Raw genomic sequence first — 22,133 nt, forward strand, 5'->3', positions numbered from 1 at the left:
ACAAAATTAACACAATTCAACAGTGGTTCCATTAGATCATCATTGGTACCCATAGAAACAAATATGCGATTAAGGTTGGAATTTTAGATTTACCACAATTTAATTTTCATTTAGTAGATGAAAATGAGCACCGGTTGATTTGTGTCATAATGCACCACTCTAATGATGTGAATACTTTTTGTAAACGTGGGGACACTCTTGTTGAAGCCATTGATACACTACTCCACCATGATGCATTATTGGAGCAAGGATTTGCTCCACCTTTAGGGAATGAGATATGCGTGATCATTGTTATTCATGTTGAATGACATTTACTTGGAGTGAATAAGTTTCAGTTGAGCCTTAGTTCATGGCATAATGATTTGCATATGGAGAAGCATTTCAATCAAAATTCATTAGGTTGTGACCTACATATTGGGTTATGAGTTGGTGCCTTTCTTGGAAAAAGAAAGAAGAGCTTTGATTGGGTTATGAGTTGGCGCCTCCCTATTCATAAATGCATTAAATTTTCTCACAAAGGAGAAGTTATCACTATTAATCATTCTCTTTATAAACCTTCACATCCTCCAAATTGTACTGAAATAGACTTATGTTGGCCTTCTCTAACCACCTGCTCATCCAAATCATATGTATCCATCCTATTAGCGATACAAAGTAGATAAGTTTCTTGAGCTTAGCCTTCCTAAGGTTGATACTCCTGCAGCTATCTTACCTATCCCACATATTCTGCCTTTGCATAACATCCTTCAACCTGTAGTTATTCCCACTTCGGAATCTACGTCAATTGATCCTAATCCTTCAAGTTTATCTCGTAAGATTATTTGCAATCAACATGCCCGTAAGCATCACAAGAACTGTCGAGCTAAGGCCAAGGCTTGTGCACTTGCTTCTCAAACTACATCCTCTTCTCAACCTTTGTCTTCCTTTGATCAACCCATGCTTGAGCGTTTGGAGGTGATTAATCGTAGTAATAACATGTAAATGGATAAACATGATGATTTTGTTTGTCTTAGATTTTATTAATCTTGGATGGTGTTCCTCTTGCGAGTTGTCCAACTTTCCCTAATGATATAGACCGAGATGAGGGGGCAAGTGACATGCTTGAAGTGGACTTCTGTAGCATGGTAGTCTTTGAGTGTGTGTTGTGTTTTCCCTGTACTATGTTCTTTGTTATATGTTTTGTCTAGATTGCTTTAGACAAATCTTGTTGCTCTATTGGCACAAAATGACAAGGTAATCAAACGCGCCATACACATTATTCAATTTATATTTCTTTTCTTTTATATGTTGTAGATGTGCAATTTGTTCGTACATGTGCGCTTGTGTAGCACCAATTCTTTTTTGTTTCTTTGTTGTTAGTCCAAAAAGACTATTCTTCATATCTCTTAGATGGTTTTTCTCTATTGTGTTGTAGTTCTACTTCCTTTGGGGACTAATGACTTTTCATACTTGATAATATGATCATACTTAGCCTAAAGTTAGTAGATCCCTTTTGTGCTCTCTCTTTTTGTCATGTGTTTATTTCCCTTGAAGTGATCTCTTTTGGGGGCATTTCGTAGTGGAAAATTTCTAGTGGATGCATGTACACTTCCATTAAAGTTATTCCTCCCATTAAGGCATTTCCAATTGCTTTAACGTGGGGGCATACATTTCACTCACTTGTTCACACACACACTTTGATGGTTGGTTGTTTTCAGCTTCTTAGATCCTTCTACCGAGCTATTAACAGTCTGGGGAGCTTGATCCTTGTAGCTCTTCTTGGATCCCCCTATTGAACTATCAATAGTTCGGAAGGCTTAATCCTCATTGTTCTTTTAAGATCCCTCTTTGGATTACTAATAATCTAGGAGGTCTGACCCTTTCTTTTAATCCCTCTTTGGATTACTAACAATCCAGTAGGCTTGATCATTGTTTTTCATCCTTTTATGGACTATTGATAGTCTGGGAATCGTGATCTTGTTTATGATCCCTTAAGGACACACATCCTTATGCTTGGGTCATTTTTTATTCCCCTTTCACGACATGGAGTTCCTTGAGGATGAATCTTTTCGATGGATATACTAACATGCCACACACTTGCTATACCATTCAATTCATTTTTGATAGGTTGAGTAGCACATCACATACACTGCTAGACCATTCAACGCCATCTTTTGCGGCGACACGTCTTGTTTGTGTAGTTCAAAATAAGGAACACAAACCTTATTGGGCAAGTTGACTACACTCTCTTTTTCTCTTGTCAGTGACTTAGACTTGGATGTTACAAATCTGATTTACAAACTTAGACTTCTCTCATTTGCATTAATATTCAATTACAAATATTACATGATAAAATTTCTCAAAATATTCAATCCTAATAGTGATATATTTCTCTTTTTTGATCCTCCGCTCTCTAAATAATCGATTACAATGACCTACTCCCTTGAGCGGATTATTTCCATTTAAATGAATCAGAGAGGCAAAACCGCGAGCTTCTAACAAAGAGTTTCAAAGGTCTCTTTGATAAGGGGTTATGTAAAGATACATGCCAACTAAACCTTAGTTGCAACATATTCTAGTTTCACTTCATGGTCAACTTTTTATCTCAGAGAATGATATCTTATGGTATATATTTAGTGCGAAAATGTGGAACTAGATTCTGAGATATTAATGGCACTAGTATTTCACAATGTATTGAAATAGGTTTGTCATATGTCAACTTGATATCATTGAGTTGTGTAAAACATGAAATAATTACAACATATTCGTCTTCAACAATGGCTAAAAACACTGAATCTTGATGCTTGTTTAAGTAAAAAATTAATATGTCTACTAGAAAAAAGGCTCCCCCACTAGTACTACGTCTATCATCTAATGGCTTCCAATCTAGCTACATGGATGAATGTCTCTTCAAAATCATTGCCCTCAACTTGTGCATACCCTTTACAAAAAAAAGTGTGGTGTAAGGTGTTTTTGTTAACTCCGTGATTATAAAATTCTTAGGAATGTTCAATACAGGGCGATCTTGCATCAACAAAAATAAATAAATAAATATTAAAAAGTTGAGGAGAGAGAAAATGACGAATACAAAGAAGAACGAGTTTGCAACAGAAACGTGTCTTTTTGAAGGAAAGGAAAATACAGAGCACTATGTTAAGGCTGATAAAGGGAAAGAGGTTGCAATCACACAAAAGGCAATCCAAGACACTCATGATGAAGAAGAAAATAACTATAAATTCCCAGAGTTTGATAGTGCAACATTGTTCGAGCTAGAATACATTCCAAGGAGAAGAAAGAGAGGAAAGATGAAGGAAGAAAGAGACATACAAGTATAGGCTAAGGTTAAGTGGAGTGTAGAAGAAAACTTGCAAGAATGGTGGATTTGAAGTCAGCATACAGTTTTCCAATTGTCCTCATAAACACTTCTTACCCAGGGTGTCTAATGTAGAGGCATTTGGGGTGTAAGAGCGATCTTGCATCGGCAAAAAAAATGAGGCAAAAAAATTGAGAGAAAGTAACAAAAATACAATTAAATAAAAAAACATAAAAAAACAATAACAATAATCATAAGGTTACTTTTTGTAACTTTTCATTGATGCAGTGCAAGGCAAGAGAATCCCCGATGGAGATGTCCTAGCCCCCAACAAATAACCACAAAGTGGAAGAATAACAATAACATAAAGATTTAGATCCAAAATAATGTCAATTCTCATAATATAATCACATTTACATCCAACATGCCTAGTTGTAAGGCCTTCTAGGATACGGCCAAATACATAAGCAAATACAGCAACCGCTATGCAAGATCTCGCAAGATCCAAACCCTAGCTAGCCTAGATCCGCAATTTGGTAGAAAACCCTAAGAAGAATCTAAACTTGTGCTCGCAAGCCACCAAGCAACCTTCTTGTTTTTCCAAGATGCAAGTGCTAGCTCTACTAACAAACTTCTCTCTTCTCAGCTACTTCTCTCTAGCTGACTTCCTCCATGTTGGATCCCATGCCGAATGAATAATGACAAGACAAGACCCTCTACTTATACCAAACCAAGCCACAAGTTGGCCTAGCAAGTTATATTAAATAAACCGTTACATTAAATAAACCCTCAAGCCACAAGTCAGCTTGACAACAAACATTAAATGCCTTTTTCCCTCTTTTCTCTATTTTATATTTTTATTTATTTAATTTATTTAATTTTTCTCCAATTTTTGTCACTTTCTCTGTCCAATTTTTATTTTTATTTTAAATTATTATCATGCTCCCTTTTTATTTTATGATGCAAGATGCTTCTGCATCAGACTCCCCAAGTAGATAGAAAAATATGTCTCATACTTTGATGCCGAAAGAAATATCTACACACAACTTCATCTTCACCAAAGGTTTCCAATCCATCCTAGACAAAAGAACAAATCTGCACATCAACCATCTCTGCTTCATCCATACAAACATAAGAATCATATGAATCTCAATAAACCAATCAACATGCTCACTCCCAAGAATAAATTGAACATAATGCTTCACAAACAATCTTTGCAACTAATCACAACTCACAATAACAACATCCTCAAACATGAAATCCATGTCAGCGATGTCATGTAACTTCAAAAAGTGAGCCATGTCAACCAAAAGTAAATTCCCATCAGAAACATACAGAGCCAAATCAGTAGTATCATGTAGATCCTCAACCACATCAGCACCTAGTGAATCCACACAAGCAACATCCAATTCCACATTAGTAGAAACATCCATATGTGAATTCTCACAATCAACAATCTCATCATCCACTATAAGATGCTCTGCAATTTTCATGTCAAATCCATCTAACTGATCATGAAAACAAATATCCTCTTCAACTTTAGTGAAGTCATCCTTACCTCTTCCTTAACAGCAAAGTGTCTTCTCCTCTGCACAATCTTCTTAACTGGCCAGACCACTATTTTTCAAATCAATAGACTCTAGCTCTAGAAATCTCTGTGAAACTCAACCATCCCTTAACTCGATCGGTCAAACTAGCTTCCAACCGAGTAGACATCTCTGAAATCTTCTTCTCCACTACATCACGAAGACCTGCAATCATCCCAGGGTCCAATCTTCTTGGAGGCATCTTGCAAGATCTTCACAAACCCTCTGCATAAAATCCACAAGATCATTCAGATCAACCTTACATCTTCACAACCATCTCTTCATGTCAAGATCCATCTACAATTGTAAGTTAGAACCATGATTTGCCACCTCACAACCAAGATATCTAGGACTCCAGAAGGAACAATCCACCACAAGATTGAGCTCTGCTTTGATAACCTACACCCCAAGTCCTAGTGCAAACTACCTCAACTTCGATGATTTGTCTAGACACTCGAGAAAGCTAGCTCTAATACCACTTAATGCAGTGCAAGGCAGGGGAATCCCCAAAGGAGATGTCCTAGCCCCCGGCAAATAACCACACAGCTAAAGAATAATAATAACACAGAGATTTAGATCCAAAATAATGCCAATTCTCATAATATAATCATAAGAATTGCATCCAACATACCTAGTTGTAAGGTCTTCCAACTTACGGTCAAATACATAAGCAAATACAAACTGCTCTACAAGATCGCGCCAAACCCTAGCTAGCTTAGATCAGCACTCTAGTAGAAAACCCCAAGAAGAATCTAAACTTGTGCTCGAAAGCCACCAAGCAACATTCTTGTTTTTCTAAGCCGCAGCTACCAACTCTACTAACAAACTTGGCTCTTCTCAGCTACTCCTCTCTATCTGACTTCCTCCATGTTGGATCCCATGCCGAATGAATAATGACAAGACAAAACCCTCTACTTATACCAAACCAAGCCACAAGTCAACCTAGCAAGTTATACTAAATAAACCCTTACATTAATTAAACCCTCAAACCACAAATCGGCTTGACAACAAACATTAAACGCCTTTTTCCCTCTTTTCTCCATTTTATTTATTTATTCTCCAATTTTTGTCATTTTCTCTCTCCTATTTTTTTTTTCAAATTATCATCATGCCCCCTTTATTTTATGATGCAAGATGCTCCTGCATCATTCATTTATCAAGGTGCATAGGTGGCATTTTAGAAGTTTGTGATAAGTTCCTAATTCAATAAAATGTTTTAGGTATGTAAAAAATTACATTATGCATTATATTTATAGCAAGGTAGTTACACCTAACTTTAGTGCCAAATTGTTTGCATTTGTAATTTCTTAGGTAAGATGTACTATATATACTCAATGAGATCAATTGTAAATGTAGTTGGAGTTTTATAAGGTCCTCAAGAAGAAAGGATTGCATCCTTAAGAAGTTATAAGCTTGTAAGCTCTAGTTTGCATATTTGAAAGCCTACTTGACTAATATTTGTAGAAGTGGTCGAATACTTATTTCCAATGTAATAGTAAAGATTCAACATTTTCTCTTTGCATTTCTTAAAAAGTCCTTGTGTTATTGTTGGGTTATTTTAGGAGACTGTTTGTAATGACCTCATATTGCAAAAGGTTGTATTGATCTCTTTAAAAGAAGTTGTGCATCAGTCCACCAATATAACGAGGGGGGGGGGGGTGTCGAATCAACTATCCAACTAATATCACAATTATCAACCTTATTAAACTTTAACCATATAAGCAATATAATCAAAAACCACAACAAGATACTCATGCATAATAACACCAAATATGTTAACTAGGGAAACCCTTGATCAGAGGGAAAACCCAGGTGGGGATGGTACCCACAAGATGATGTACCAATATAAATATTCCTTGTTAGAGGATGGACCTTGTTAGGAGTCTATAACAACATTCAATACATATCAGCCCCTGTTAGGAGTCTTTGAATCCCTATTAGTAGATTCCAACCCTGTTAGGAGTTGTAAAAGATAGATGGAACCATTGTCCAAATGATCTGTGTATTATTCCTTGCAGAATAATAGAAATGAATAGTAGTGCTCCATCCTCTTTCTTTATCCTGTCAACCAGAGTTCTACTCCTGATCTTGTAACCAGATCACAAATCTCACATCCAATAATCCCTTGGATCGCTTACTCGCATTCACCAAACACTTTGCTCCATTTCACACTTTGCATTCAACACAATGATCACACACTTACAAACAAAGAAAACATCCTTCCTTTATACCGTACCTTCAAAATAATTCCTTGAGTCGGCCTTGAGGCTTTCCCAATTAAATATAATAAAATAAATAATTAACTCAACATTACAATAGCACTGTCGACTCATAGTCTATGCAAATTCTCACAAGTGCGACACTAGGGCTTGTGAATTTGTTGATGTCATCATCAGACTGTCTTAAGTCACTGGTTGACCACGCTTCTCCAAAGCATATCTTTGTTAGAAGATATAATACACACATCAGAAACCGCTTCTTAGGAACTATCTTTGTACTGCTCTTAGTAAATTAGGCATATCTTCCATACATATTCGACTCAAATATTGCACATTGATCCTTAACATCAGGACACTATATAGCACATGTCGATGAACATGCATCACCAGACAATCAAAACATTGTTCGTACAACTAAGATCTTTGTTTGTTGCTCTGTCAGTCTTCACAGACTTATTGCTACATTGACATCAATGACAAAAACAGTCATAAATGCAACATGTCAATCATGCTAACAATCACCCCAAGTGTTCTAGCAATGCTTAGGATACTCCCCCAAAGCAATACCATCAACATTCATGCTAACATTCTCCCCCTTTGGCATTGATGGCAATATAGATGAAAAACATCTACGTTCCAAGAATACCAAATAGAACTCTATTGTTCCTGCCATTCTCATCTTTTCAAATCCTCTTCATCAATCAAAGCTGAAAACCTCTGGAATACTGCTATGTCCTGCATCTTCATGAATCTTTCTAAATCTCCCTAATAGAGCTATGCAATTGTCTCTCCTCCATTCAACTAGAGGATGTTTTTCATGTACTCTCTCCCCCATTGACATCAATGACAAAGGCCTCATTATGTCAATTTACTGCTTCAATTTATAACCAACTCGAGTGTCCAAAGACACTATTCAAAGCCAAATACCAAGAGTCCTTCATGACTCAACTCATCACAAATACTCACCCATACGAGAAGCATCAACATTCGGTCTAGTCTAACAATATTGCTCTGTGCCACTGGACTAATGCACTCTCTGCATCATCTACTTAGAAGTAGGCAAGGGCATAACCCCAAGCATACCTCTTAAGTACTCAAATGTATCTTTAGGTAAGGGCTTCGTAAAGATATCTGCAATCTGATCTTTAGTACTCACATATTCCAATCTAATCTCTTTTTCTGCTGCCTTCTCTCTCAAGGCATGATACTTAATAGATATATGCTTAGTCTTAGAATGCAATACAGGATTCTTAGACATACTTATTGTACTTATGTTATCACAGTATATGATAACAAGACATACTTATTGTACTTGTGTTATCACAATATATGATAACAGGTTCTATAAACTCAATCCCAATATCCTTCAACATTTGTTTCATACACATAACTTGATTACAAGTATTGTTCCTGCTACATACTTTGCCTCAGCTATACTCTATGAAATACAATCTTGTTTCTTGCTCAGCCAAGAAACCAATCTTCCTCTAAAGAAAAATGCTCCACCACTGGTACTCTTTCAGTCATCTATATCGTCTGCCCAATCTGCATCAATATATGCACATAGAGTGAAATCACTCAATCTGTCATACCATATTCCATAATCAAATGTTCCTTTCAAATATCCGAATATCCTCTTTACTGTTGCATAATGATTCTCCTTAGGATCAACTTGAAATCTAGCTACAATCCCAACTACGTTTGCTATATCTGGTGTGAGTCATATACTGCAAACCTCCAATCATGGATCTGTACTTCTTCTGCTCAACTGTAGGTGTCTCATCCTTGCTAGAGAAGTTGTGACCAGTTATCATAGGTGTACCAACAAGCTTATAACTTTCCAATCCAAATCTCTTCAACAAATCTTTAAGTTCTTAGCTTATGAGATGAAAATGCCATCATCACTATTCTGCACAATTTGCAGCACTAGGAAAAACTTCATTTCTCCTATCATGCTCATCTCAAACTCATTCTTCAATTCTTCAGCAAACTTATCACTTGCTTCATCATTACCTCCAAATATTATGTCATCAACAAATATTACTATTATCAATAAACCATTCTCAATTTCTTTCAAATACAAGTCACCATCTGTTGTACCTTTAACAAATCCAAGTTTTGTTAAATACTTATCCAACCTTGCATACTAGGCTCTAGGTGCTTGCTTCAATCCATAGAGCTTTCTTTAGTCTGCATACCATATCTTTGTTTTCAATCAGAGGGAAACCATCAGGCTGCTCAATGTATACCTCTTCTTCAAGTTCTCCATTCAAGAAAATTGATTTCGCATCCATCTGATATACTCTGAACTTCTTATTTGCTGCATAAGCCAAAAAAAATCTTACTACTTCCATTCTGGCTACAGGGGCATATGACTCCTCATAGTCTATTTATTTTTGCTGTAAATATCCTTTGTACACAAGTCTAGCCTTGTTTCTTACAACTTTGCCTTGCTCATTCATCTTGTTTCTAAATACCCATTTGGTTCCTATAACATTCTTGGTCTTTAGGTCTACGAACTAATTCCCATGTTTCATTCTTCACAATCTGATCTAGTTCTTCCTTCATTGCTTGAATCCAATGATCATCTTTACATGCTTCATCTGCACTCTTAGGTTCTACTTGAGAAATCAGACATAATTTCTCATCAACTCTTTTTCTTGTCATCAGACCTTTGTCTTTGCTTCCAATTATCTGCTCTGGAGGGTGATTCTTTGTCATGTTTCTATTAGAGGTTGGAGTTGCTAACTCAACTCTTATCTCTTCTCTTGATTTGGATCTTTGTTCTCCTCTTTGCTCAACAGTTTGTACATCATTCTGCAAATCATTGTTAGTCTCAAAGAAAACTTCTACATTCTGTCTAACAATTCCAGTATTATCTTCTTCTTCATCAGAATTGCAATCTAACATCTTTTCCTTAGTTCCAAACTTTTCATCAATCTTTACATTTGTGCATTCAACTATTCTCTTAGTTCTATGATTAAAACATTTGTATGCCTTGTTTTTCAATGAATAGCCAAGAAACATACCTTCATCACTTATTTGATCAAACTTACCAATATCATCATCTCTCTTAATGTAACACTTGCTCCCAAATATTTTGAAATACTTAACTGATGGAGAATGACCAAACCAGAATTCATAAGGTGTCTTGTTCATACATTTTCTGATTTGTACTCTGTTCATAGTGTATACTATTATATTGATTGCTTCTCTCCAAAATGTCTTAGAAACATCATTCTCAAACAACATTGCTCTTGCTACCTTTGCTACTGATTCGTTTCTTCTTTCTGCAATCCCATTCTGTTCAAATGTACTAGGTGAAGATAACTGTCTCTTGATTCCATTCTCTTCACAAAACATGTTAAACTATCTAGAGGTGAATTCTCCTCTATTTGATCTCAAACATTTTATCTTAACATCAGATTCATTCTCAACTCTATTCTTAAATATCTTAAACTTCTCAATTGCTTCAAACTTCTCTTTAAGAAATGCTACCCACATCATTCTAGTGAAATCATCAACAAAAATCATTAAGTGTCTTTCCCAATAGAATCCTCTTGTTCTAGAGGAACCACTCATATCTATGTGAACAATCTCCAACTTCTCTGTGGTTGTGAACTTCTTGCTAGGAAATAATACCTTCTTTTGCTTAGCCAAAATACATTCTTTGCAAACAACATTAGTAGGCTTTATTATCTTAGGCAAGTCTCTAACTGCAAACGTGCTACTAACTTTCACAATATTATCAAAGTTTACATGACAAAATCTCCTATGCCATAGCCAACTGTTATCCACTTTTGCAACCAAACATGTCATTTCAATGAGATTCAACTGAAATACATTGCCTCTAGACCTAGTTTCAGTTCCAATCATCTTACCATCTTTATCCTTGATTGTGCAAGTCTTTTTCTGTGAATTGCAATTGATACCGTCTATCCACCAACTGTCCAACACTCAACAAATTATGCTTTAATCCATCAACAAAATAAACATCATTAGTGTTAGTCTTTTCATCTAAAGTAATGGATACTAATTGTTACCAACTCTAACAATACCTCCATCATAGTTCCTGAATTTAACAAACTTATTCATATCACCAATCATGTGATGTGAACATCCACTATCTATTATCCAATCAAATTTCTTTTCAACTTGAGAAACTAGAGCCTTTTCTTCTCTAATTTCTTTAGCAAGATTATCTTCCTTAATAGCTACAAATCCTAGCTCATCGTCACTTTCACTCTGACCTTTTTCATCAGATTCCTCTTCTTCATTAGCATATAGACAATTCCTAGGTCTTCTAGGATTAAACTTTCCCTTGTACATCTTCTCTATTTTAGGACATTTAGATGCATAATGACCAAACTCATTACAAGTCCAACATTTAAAGATATTTTTACCATCTTTTTCTCTTCTCACAAGAAGGGCTATACCTTCTTCAATCTTCTTATCTTCATCAGATCTGGTTCTGCTGCCACTAGCAAAATCTCCATGTATACTTGCGCTTCTAGATAGACTTGGCTGAAGGCACTGAAGGTTGTCTCCACTCTTGTTAGTTCTCCAGATTGTCTCAGACCTACTTTTGTTGCTTCCAACCTTCCAAGCAACTTTTCCCTGGTAAACTCTTTAGTACAGGGTATTAGTAGTTGAATCATCTAAGCTACTTCCTTGAATGGTGGTATCTAAGTCTTCAAGATCTTCCACACAACCTCGTCTTCTTCCTTGGTTCCACCATATACCTTGATTCCTAAAACAATCTCTGATATCCTACCAATATAGCTTCTTATAGATTCATCTTCCATCATTTTAGCATCTTGAAATGCACATATCCAATTCTGCAATCTTACTCTTTTTGTATGTGTATCACCTTCAAAAATAGATTCTAATGTTGTCCAAATCTTATGAGATGTTTGAAGTGACTTTACCTGACTATATTTATTCTCTGGAAGAGTTGATAGTAAAGCTTCTCTGACTCTCATATTACACATGAATAGATCTCTCTCTACTTCAATGCATTCGTCAATTGTCTCTTCTTTTACAATTTCCTTTTCGCTTTTTGTCAAAAGCCAATAATCGGGACCCATACATAACAGATAAGTCTTCATCTTATCCTTCCAACTGTCACAGTTGGCCCCATCAAATCTAGGACTATCCTTTCTGAAAAGACTCGCCATTGATCTCCCAAAGTTGTTAAGCTTTTCCTACAAGGACGTGAAGCTCTGATACCAATTTTTAGAATATATAGTCGACCAATATAACTGAGAAGGGGGGGTGGTGAATCAGTTATCCAACTAATATCACAATTATCAACCTATTAAACTTTATCCATATGAGCAATATAATCAAAAACCACAAGAAGTTACTCATGCATAACAACACTAGATATGTTAACTAGGGAAACCTTTGATCAAAGAAAAAACCCTGGTAGGGATGGTACCCACAAGATGATGTACTAATAAAAATGTTTCTTGTTAGAGGATGGACCCTGTTAGGAGTCTATAACAACATCCAATACATATCAGTCCCTATTAGGAGATTCCAACCCTATTAGGAGTTGTAGAAAACAGATGGACCCACTGTCCAAACAGCTTTAGGAGCAAGACCAATGAACCCACTATCTAAATGATCTCTATATTATTCCTTGCAGAGAATAATAGAAATGAATAGTAATACTCCTTCCTCTTCGTTGTCCTATCAACGGGACTTATGCTCCTTCTGATCTTGTAACCAAATCACAAATCTCGCATCCAATAATCTCGTGGATCACTTACTCGCATTCACCAAACACTCTGCTCCTTTTTGCACTTCACATTCAACACAATGATCACACACTTACAAACAAGGAAAACATCCTTCCTTTATACCATATCTTCAAAATAATTCCTTGAGTCGGCCTTGAGGCTTTCCCAATTAATTATAATAAGATAATTAATTAATTCAACATTACAATAGCACTGCCTGCCCACACTCTATGCAACTTCTCACACGTGCAACACTAAGGCTTACGCATTCACTGATGTCATCATCAGACTATCTTATGTCACTAGCTAACCATGCTTCTCCAAATTATATCTTTGTTAGAAGATATGATACACACATCAGAAACTGCTTCTTAGGTACTCTGTCTCCGAACTACTCTTTATAAATTAGGTATATCTTCCGTAAATATTCGACTCAAATACTGCGCATTGAACCTTAAAATCAGGACACTATATAGCACATGTCCATGAACGCACATCACCAGACAATCAAAACATTGTTCGTACAATTAAGATCTCTATTCGTTGCTCTATCAGTCTTCACAAACTTACTACTATGTTGACATCAATGACAAACACAATCATGAATGCAACATGTCAATCATGCTAACAATCACCCCAAGTGTTCTAGCAATGCTTAGGATACTCCCCCAAAGGTATACCATCAGCATTCATGCTAACGCTACCAATAGGAGCAAATATTAGAGCAAGAGATGAATGTGAGGATGGATTTGAAGAAAAAGTATAGTTTGAGGAAGAGCTAGAAGCAGTCAGAAATCTTGATGAGGCTAGGTTTTTTAGGGCGATTTCCAAGATTGGAAAGAGACCAAAGATTGAAGTTCCGAAATTTTTTGAAAATCTTAATCCAGAAGAGTCGATTTATTGGATCAATGATATGGAAGAGCATTTTGAATAAGAAAAAGTAGAAGACCCTAAGAGGGTTTAACTATTTGCAAAGGTTAAGCTGAAAGGCCATGCTAAAATTTGGTGGAAATAAGTTCAATTGGAAAGGAATAGAAAAGGGAAGGAGAAATTAACAAGATGGAATCAAATGGTGAGCAAATTGAAGAGACAATTTATTCCTCTTAATTATGAGCTTGATTTGTTGAAGAAAATGCAACGCAAGTAGAAACATTTGTCCAAGACTATACAGAAGAGTTATATAGAGTCCTTATCGTAACAAACCATTCTTAAGTCAACAAGAAGTTGTTTGTTACATAAATGGGTTAAAACCAAGTATTCAAGAAGAGTTGATAAAGGTCAAAATGTGTACAATTTGAAGATGAATATCATTTTGCTTAGAAAGCGGTGGAAAAGCTAAACAAGAAAACTGAGAGTAAGCAAAATGGAAGAGATAACGGTGGAAGGACTATTGGGCAGCCTTATGGAGGCCAAAATAAAAACCTGAAGAAGAATGATGACTCTCGTAGTAGTCAGAATTAGAGGGGAGAAAATTCCTATCCTCTATGTGATCAAAATAATGTCGATCCAAAAGGAAGAGGAAGAGAACAAGGGCCAACAAGGAGAGGTTTCTGCAAAACATGTCTCCAATGTAGAGAATGTCATCGTTTCTTTGACTGTCATCAACATCAAGGGACAATTAATAGAAGACTCAGGGGTAATGCTAGGGTTGCATGTGTAGATGAAGATGTTGAGTCTTCACATTATGAAGATGTTGAAGTAGGAGAGTCTAGATGAACGAAAAGGTGGATCCAATTCAGAGGAAGAGTTTGTTTCATACTAGATGCCAATGCATTAAAAAAGTTTGTAATGCAATCACTAATGATGATAGCATTGATAATCTTGTGTCAGAAGAAATGGTCAGCAAGCTTCAATTAGAGAGGCGAACACATCCACATCAATAGTGGACTACATGGTTGCAAGATGGCCATCTTTCTTTTGGTTAATCAACAATGTTTGATAAATTTAAAAATGGAAATTACCATGATGAGTTATTATGTGATATTATGCCTATGAATATTTGTCACATTTTACTAGAAAGAGCATGGCAATTTGATCATCGTGCAATACATGATGAATATCCAAATACTTATTCGTTGAACAAGGATGGAGTTTATCACAAGTTGAAATCCCTGAAGGAGGAAGAAGAAAAGGTATCCAATAATAAAGGAATTTGTTTATTTAATCACATGAGAGAGTTACTGAAAGAAAGTGAAAGTGAATATGGCCTACTAATGTGAGTTGCTGCAATATGGCTTACATTGAAAGCAACAAGATCAAAAGTTCCAACAGAAAAGTTTGGGTAAAATTTGATCCTTGTAATGAGAAAGATAATATAGGGATGGAAAAGGATATTACAACAGTAAATTCTTTGGCAGACGAGTGTAATTGGAAGTGAAGGATATGAACAAGAGAATGAGAGGTTCCCCAGTGATTCCTTAATATTTATGAAGACGAAGATCTCCCATGGGAAGGGGAGTTAGTGCAAATTAAAAATGATAAATCTTATGATGATTAGACTAAAACTATTTTGAATGCAAAGAAGAATGAGTTTGTAGCAGAAACGTGTCTTTTTGAAGGAGAAAATACAGAGCAATATGTTAAGGCCGATAAAGGAAAATAGGTTGCAGTTGTAGAAAAGGTATTCCAATACCCTCATGATGATCAAGAAAATACCTATGACTTCCCAAAGTTCGATAGTGCAATGTCGTTCAAGCTCAATTACATAACAAGGGAAAGAAGAGAGGAAGAGACATACAAGTACAGGCTAAGGTAGAGAGGAGTTCGATGTCAGCATATGATTTTCAAATGTTCATGAGATTTCTTCATGCAACATTCTTCTTACCTAGGGTATCTGATGCAGGAGCATCCAAGGTGCACGAGCAATCTAAAAGGAGAGAACGAAAATAATATTTAAAAAAAACAATAATCATAAAGTAACTTTTTGTAACTTTTCATTTATTAAGATGCATAGGTGGCATTTTACAAGCTTATGGAAAGTTCCTTATTTAATAAAATGATTTATGCATTTATTAAATTACATCATGCATTAATATTTGTAGCAAGGTAGTTGCACCTACCTTTTATCCCAAATTGTTTGTCTTTGCAATTTCTTAGGTGGGAGGTACTATATATACTCATTGAAATGAGTTGTAGATGTGCTTGGAGGTTTGTAAGGTCCTCAAGAAGAAAGGATTGCATCTTTAAGAAGATGTAAGCTTCTAAGCTCTAGTTTCCATATTTGGAAGCCAACTTGCCTAATATTTGTGGAAGTGGTGGAATATTTATTCCAATGGAATAATAAACATTCAACATTTTATCTTGCATTTCTTAAGAAGTTCTTGTGTTATTGTTGGGTTATTTTTTGGAGAGTGTTTATAATGACCTCATGTTGTAAGAGGTTATAGTGATCTCTTTCAAACAAGTTTTAAGGATTTCATTTGAAAGCATTTGAAAGCATTGTCAATCAAGTAATATTAATTTTATGCTTTGTGAATTATTCTCTCTTTGACTCTATGTTGTTTGTCGTTGGATACGGGCTGGTAAGGGTGGTGTGGCCCTCCATCAAGTGGCATCAATGCATCTGTTGAGAGTGTAAGATAGTACCCTTCATTTTTTAGATATTTTGGAAAGTAAAAGTTATAGGGGAGAGAGCAACTCCCTCATCTAGAGATCAATGTAAAAACCTTAGAGTTTTAAGACTTTGTTCTTTAATCAGATTCAATGAATTCACAAATGAAGTTGAGACTTATGCATCAATATCCATTGAATCATGTATAGCAGTACACATTTCCCTCTTCTTCAGAACTGCTGCAGTTTGCAAATGAAAATGATGCTTTATGAATGAAAATAAATGGCCTACTAAAGAAGAGGAGCAAACTGTTTCAATATGGGTGTGGTTAGCCCCGTGGGCCCATGCCTCTTTTTCTGGCTCTTATTTGTTTCTTGAATGACAGTGTGAACAACTAGTTATCTCTGACATTTCCTGAATCCAGGAGAATGTAGCTAACAGAAATACTTACGCAAAATTGGTAGCTAACAGATACACCCCGGGAAACCCTTGCATAAGATTTAACTGTTACCAAATTATCATTTTGTTTTTAACAGTAAATTGTGAAAAGACACTAACAAATCATTCAAATTTCAGATATACCTTTCAGTGGTTTCTCTCCTAAGACTGCATTCAAGGCGAAATGTAGAATTCATTATACGAAGTGCACTTTCAACAATTTCAACCTGTAAATATATTGATAAACTTAATTAGATGCAAGTTCGAACTCAAGTATACACAATTTTCTAAGCAAAAACCCATATCTAACTCAAAAGAAAAAGATGAGAACAACCCAGATAAAATCTGATTGTCCCAAACAATTTATTTGCAATTGTAGTTCATGGGTGTGTCACTATTCTACGATATACAAAAAAATATTTTTTAATGGTCAATAGATCATATGATAAGTGATTTCTAGTATTCATATGAAAACATACTTGCCATATTCCATCCATGTTTGTTTCTCCCAAAGAAACTGAGTTACCATAAAAATAAAATTTGATATGATAGGTGCCTGGCTGATAATATTAGAAGCTATATTAGATAATGAAGCTTACTTACAAAGAAGAATGACATGAATGAATGGCAACTAGAGAAGACCTACAATTAAGACCATAATTGCACTAAATTGTCAATTACTACCATTTAGTATCATTCTTGTCTATGATCCCTTTGTAATCTTGCTTACTCATACATGAGCATTTAGTATCAATCCATTTATGATGGGGACCTTTCCTGCTTGTGGGTGTAAGAAGGTTTTTTCATTTCTACATTCCCATCGTTTTGGTACCTCAGTTTTTCCCATAGTCCATAACATTGTGAAAACGTATCGATTAATACCATATGCAATAGCAACTAGTGAACTATCGTGCTTGTGGGTGTAAGAAGGGTTTTTCATTTCTACATTCCTATTGTTTTGGTATTGGTTTTTCCCATAGTTCATAACATTGTGAAAACATATCAATTAATACCATATGCAATAGCAACTGTGAACTATAATCTTGCTTTCAATCTGAGCCTAAAGATAATAGTTGAGAAGGAAAACGTAATGTTATCTTGAATGAAAAATATATAATATGAGTTGTGAAATAAAACTATGGTCAAAGACATGAAGAAATCACGTACTTATTATTTATGAGTGGAACCACCAAATATAGCTAATTGAGATGAAGTATACCCTTTTTTTATTTGTAATAACCCTGGTAGGCTCACAATACAGATTATATGAAGGACATCCCTCTCACTTGAAATTAACTTACAATTTTGCAACTTCTTCAGAATATGATATAATTTATAGTTTGTAGTTTGCAAAAGATGCATACAAATAGCAAAAGCAGAAATCACACATAAGAGTTTTTACCAAAAACTCAACTCAGAAATTTATTATTAATTCCCACTTATATATCAGTGACATACATGATGATGATACAAATATAATTCAAATAGAACCTGTGTACAAGTGTGCCTTTGTCTTCAATCTGGTCACACTCCTCAGCCACCTGATATGGCCAGCGGCTCTGTGAGATAAATTACCAACAACAGGTGATTGGCGTTCAGCACAGGACGAATCGATCACTTGCCATCAGTGGTTGCTAGTTGCCCTGTTGCCACCAATTTGGGACGTCAAACGACATTATAGGCAGACGCTAAATGTGGCCTGCGATCCCAATACAAATGGGCAGAAAAAATACCTATGAATGGTCTCTTGTAACAATGGCCAGAGATCGCCCAGCATAGAAGAAATAATCGCCCAAAGACAAGCCATTCCTTTCAGATTGATGCCAAAATGCAGTAAGGAAATCCAACCTAATATTCTGATTAAGAAATTGCTTCAAATCGGGTATCCAATGACAACCAATGCGCAAAAGATCTGAACTGAGGTTGGAATTATCAAGTCCAGAAAACCACCGCCGAACCCCCAAAACAATGACTCTCAATTTTGCAGTTGTAAATACAAATTTATTCCCAGCACAATTTATCTTCCTGAATACAATAGAAAACATAAAGGAAGATGCCAAGCCAACTCCAAGAATGCAAAATATCAAATCCTCTATACCTCAGCAGGGGATTGATATACAACTTCAGAATTCAGAACACTCCAATCAAACCACTTTACTTCAGCAATGGAATTAAATTCAACAAACCCTTATACTTCAGCAAGGGCCAGAAAACATCGAACTCAGAAAAAGCTCTTCACCAGCAACTAAAGAAAATAAATAATTGGATTTTTTTCCATCCAAATGAGCTCATATTTATAAACCCCATTGGCACAAAGTTTCCCAAATACAAATTCACTTACGAAGCTTCACCAACACAACATCATTTATGACATTGTTATAATAAAGTGCTATTATAATAATGAAACTTTAATCAATAATTAATAAATATGAGCTCATGCAATAAATAGCCTCATCCGATGCAGAAGATAACCAACTATATGCGCCGCCATCTGCCCTACCAAAAATGGCAACTGCCTAAATTAGACTTAATAAAAATAATAGGTCCACCAATGAGACCCCCAAATCATTCTGTCAACTCATGAGGGTCGCCCTAATGAACTGACTTGATCATCTACAGAAGCTCATCAAAAATGGGGACATTACATTTGAGCTATAGGTTTCAAATCCCATTAACAAAAAGGATCCATGTTCTACAGTGTTCCAAATGCAATATGAAAACCAAACTATTATGTTATATTTTATGGACCCAATTATTATTTCCATTCAGATGCAACACTATGGACATTGGCCTTTTTTCATATCTCAAAATCATGAACATCCAACTCTTTTTTCATATTTTGGCTTCTTCCCTATATTCTCTCAAGCTCCCCATGTCACTACCATGGCCTGGTCCATATATGATCTCCTGAATTTCAATATTAGAGTATCCAAATACAATGGAGATACATTCATCTCCTTGTTCCAGTGTCACTTCTACTTATTTTGGACATTCTTGGCCCTCTAAAGATAAATTCCATCCAAGTTGAACTTTATTTCAACGCTCTTATCATTAGTCCCATGACTTGGATTTCTAAAGTGTGAATTAATTCAAGATGTACTTGACAATTATTCCAAATATTGGAAGTATGCCACAACATTTGTGCATTTTACCATAGACACCTTACCAAGTCCTTGCATAAAATGATAATTGTTGTTCACTTGACAAGATGTGAACCACCAAATATGATCATTACCAAAGAATTGAATCCATAGAGTTTTTGTCTAAGAGTAGTTTGGGATATGACCAAATTATTGATTAACATGTAAATCAATATCATTATATCAAGGAATCGGATCATCTCAAGGACATCCACTTAAAGCAATTCATACAAGTATCTCCAAATACATAATCATTCATCATAACTAATAGAGACAAAAAAGGTCTTAAGTGCTATCTATCAACTAACATAAACTAATTAAGGGACGCGATGTTAAAAAACAATTATTAGTGGAGACTAATCAGAACAAAAGGGTGCAATGATTTCCAAATGCAATATTGATCTGGATTAGTAAGAAAAACATTTGTTAAACATCATATGTCAACTGATTTGGAATACAACGATTAGAAGTTGTATGAAAGAAGGTGGTAATGAAAGGGCATGAGACGTGTCCTTGTAATGTCCCCATTTTTGCCAGCACCAGAGTTCAAGGGATTAGCCTATTATTGTGATCCTCGTAGGCTAATTATTGTGGATAGAGGGTTTCTAAGGCAGAGGCTTGGCCATGTGAGGGTCTTGTCTTCTTCACAATTCAGTATGTTCCAGTTTGGCCTTCGTTTGACTCAAATTGGACTTAATTTGGGATTAGTTTCATGCACCTATTATCTATGGCAAGTCAGGTGATGATTGAGAGGGACCCTTTCTATTTTAGGAAAGTGCATTTGGTCACGTGGGAAATAATAGGAGTGACTCCTGTTTCAAATGGCATATTTGAAGGATAAGTATTTTGGGAGTTAATATTATTATAGTGGCCAAATTATTATCAAATTATTATATGAGAGCTTCTAATTGAAAGGCTCTTTAATGAAAAGTGTGAGGAAGAAGCCGAGTTGCATTAAAAAAGAGACTGCGTGGAGAAAAAGATTTGATTCTTGTCTATTGCTTTTTAATTACTAGTGATGTTCCTTGAGGGTCTGATCATGGTTTTGTGAAAGGACTGATTCCTCCAAAACTGATCTGCACTTTTAGCCATTGAAACACATGATGAATTGTGCCTGATTTCTGAGGTCGAATTGCACAAGTAATCTTGGTGTTGTTGTATGCCAAGCTTGTAATTCATTTACAGCAATTTGATTCAAAGCTTTCTACTGAATTGGGCATCTGATTATTCCAGCATTCAGAATAGTGGTTATTGTGATTTCAGGGTGAATTTTGTGCTGCAAATTGGCATTAGTATCATCTGTTGTTGACATTCTATCTGGGCGGCATTTCTAGTCACCGGTTAGTACTCTGCTTGGGTCACAATATCCAATCGATCTCCTGCATTTGGATGCCACTGAAGGGAGATCCATGTTGTGTCTTTTCAACGCCATTTGGTGTGGGTTTGTGTTATTGTCGTGGGCCTTCCTGACAGCCCACATGCGGCCTAACATGGAGGAGTTTGGCACTACCTTGTTTGGGCAGCATTTAGCATACATTGGCTGCAATCTGCATTGAGTTGGAACACACTGTTCTACATGGTTCCCATGACTGTTCTGCTGCAAGTTGTTTCCTACAACGACCACTTACAGGTTCCTAAATTTTTTATTGTAATTTCCATAGAGATGATACCACAAATTGTAACATCATTAGTTTGATTTTGGCATTGTTTACTTCAGCTCTATTAGTGTTCTTTGTAAACAGTTTGGTACTAAATAAGGAGTTATAAGGTTGCACCACAACTGTTTGATGAAATGTTAGATTGTACTTATGTGTTTCAGTTATTAGTACACATGCCAAGCGTTTGTAGAAGTGTCTACTGGCTGTAGATGCATATTTTACTTGTTGAAACAATACGTATGCATTTGAATGGTCAAAAAAGATTGCATCTGTACTTCAGTTACTTTGCTTGGATGCCTAATAACCATTTGCAAGCATCTAAACTAAATTTGAAACTATTACAAGCAAGCAAACGCAACCTGAAAATAAAGGACAGCAAGATAGAGGTTTAATGCAAAGTGTTTGACAAAATGTCAAACATCCAAAAGTGAAGAAATTTGATGTTTGGAGTTAGAACCGGTTGGGGTTCTTACAATCCTATACAACATGACTTCTCATGCCAAACT

At 35.8% G+C, this 22,133-nt stretch overlaps 1 protein-coding gene and 1 long non-coding RNA gene across 5 annotated transcripts in view; one reads left to right on the forward strand and one right to left on the reverse strand.

Moving 5' to 3' along the window:
* The window catches only part of LOC149532314 (uncharacterized), a 113,585-nt gene that overhangs the window by 12,027 nt on the left and 79,425 nt on the right, over window positions 1–22,133 (forward strand). The gene's annotated exons all lie outside the window — the stretch shown is intronic.
* The window catches only part of LOC149532315 (uncharacterized), a 119,487-nt gene that overhangs the window by 11,286 nt on the left and 86,068 nt on the right, over window positions 1–22,133 (reverse strand). For all 4 annotated transcript variants that reach the window (XR_016356661.1, XR_016356662.1, XM_089803018.1 and 1 more), the window contains exon 8: window positions 16,974–17,056. Coding sequence is in view for 2 of the 4 variants with exons in the window: in XM_089803018.1 (XP_089659144.1) it covers window positions 16,974–17,056 (83 nt within the window). In the remaining 2 variants the exon portion in view is untranslated. The remainder of the gene's footprint in view (window positions 1–16,973; window positions 17,057–22,133) is intronic.

This window comes from Cupressus sempervirens, chromosome 10 (genome assembly GCF_028749045.1).
Source record: "Cupressus sempervirens isolate cs-2001-9-10 chromosome 10, ASM2874904v1, whole genome shotgun sequence".
In the NCBI taxonomy this organism is placed as follows: Eukaryota; Viridiplantae; Streptophyta; class Pinopsida; order Cupressales; family Cupressaceae; genus Cupressus; species Cupressus sempervirens.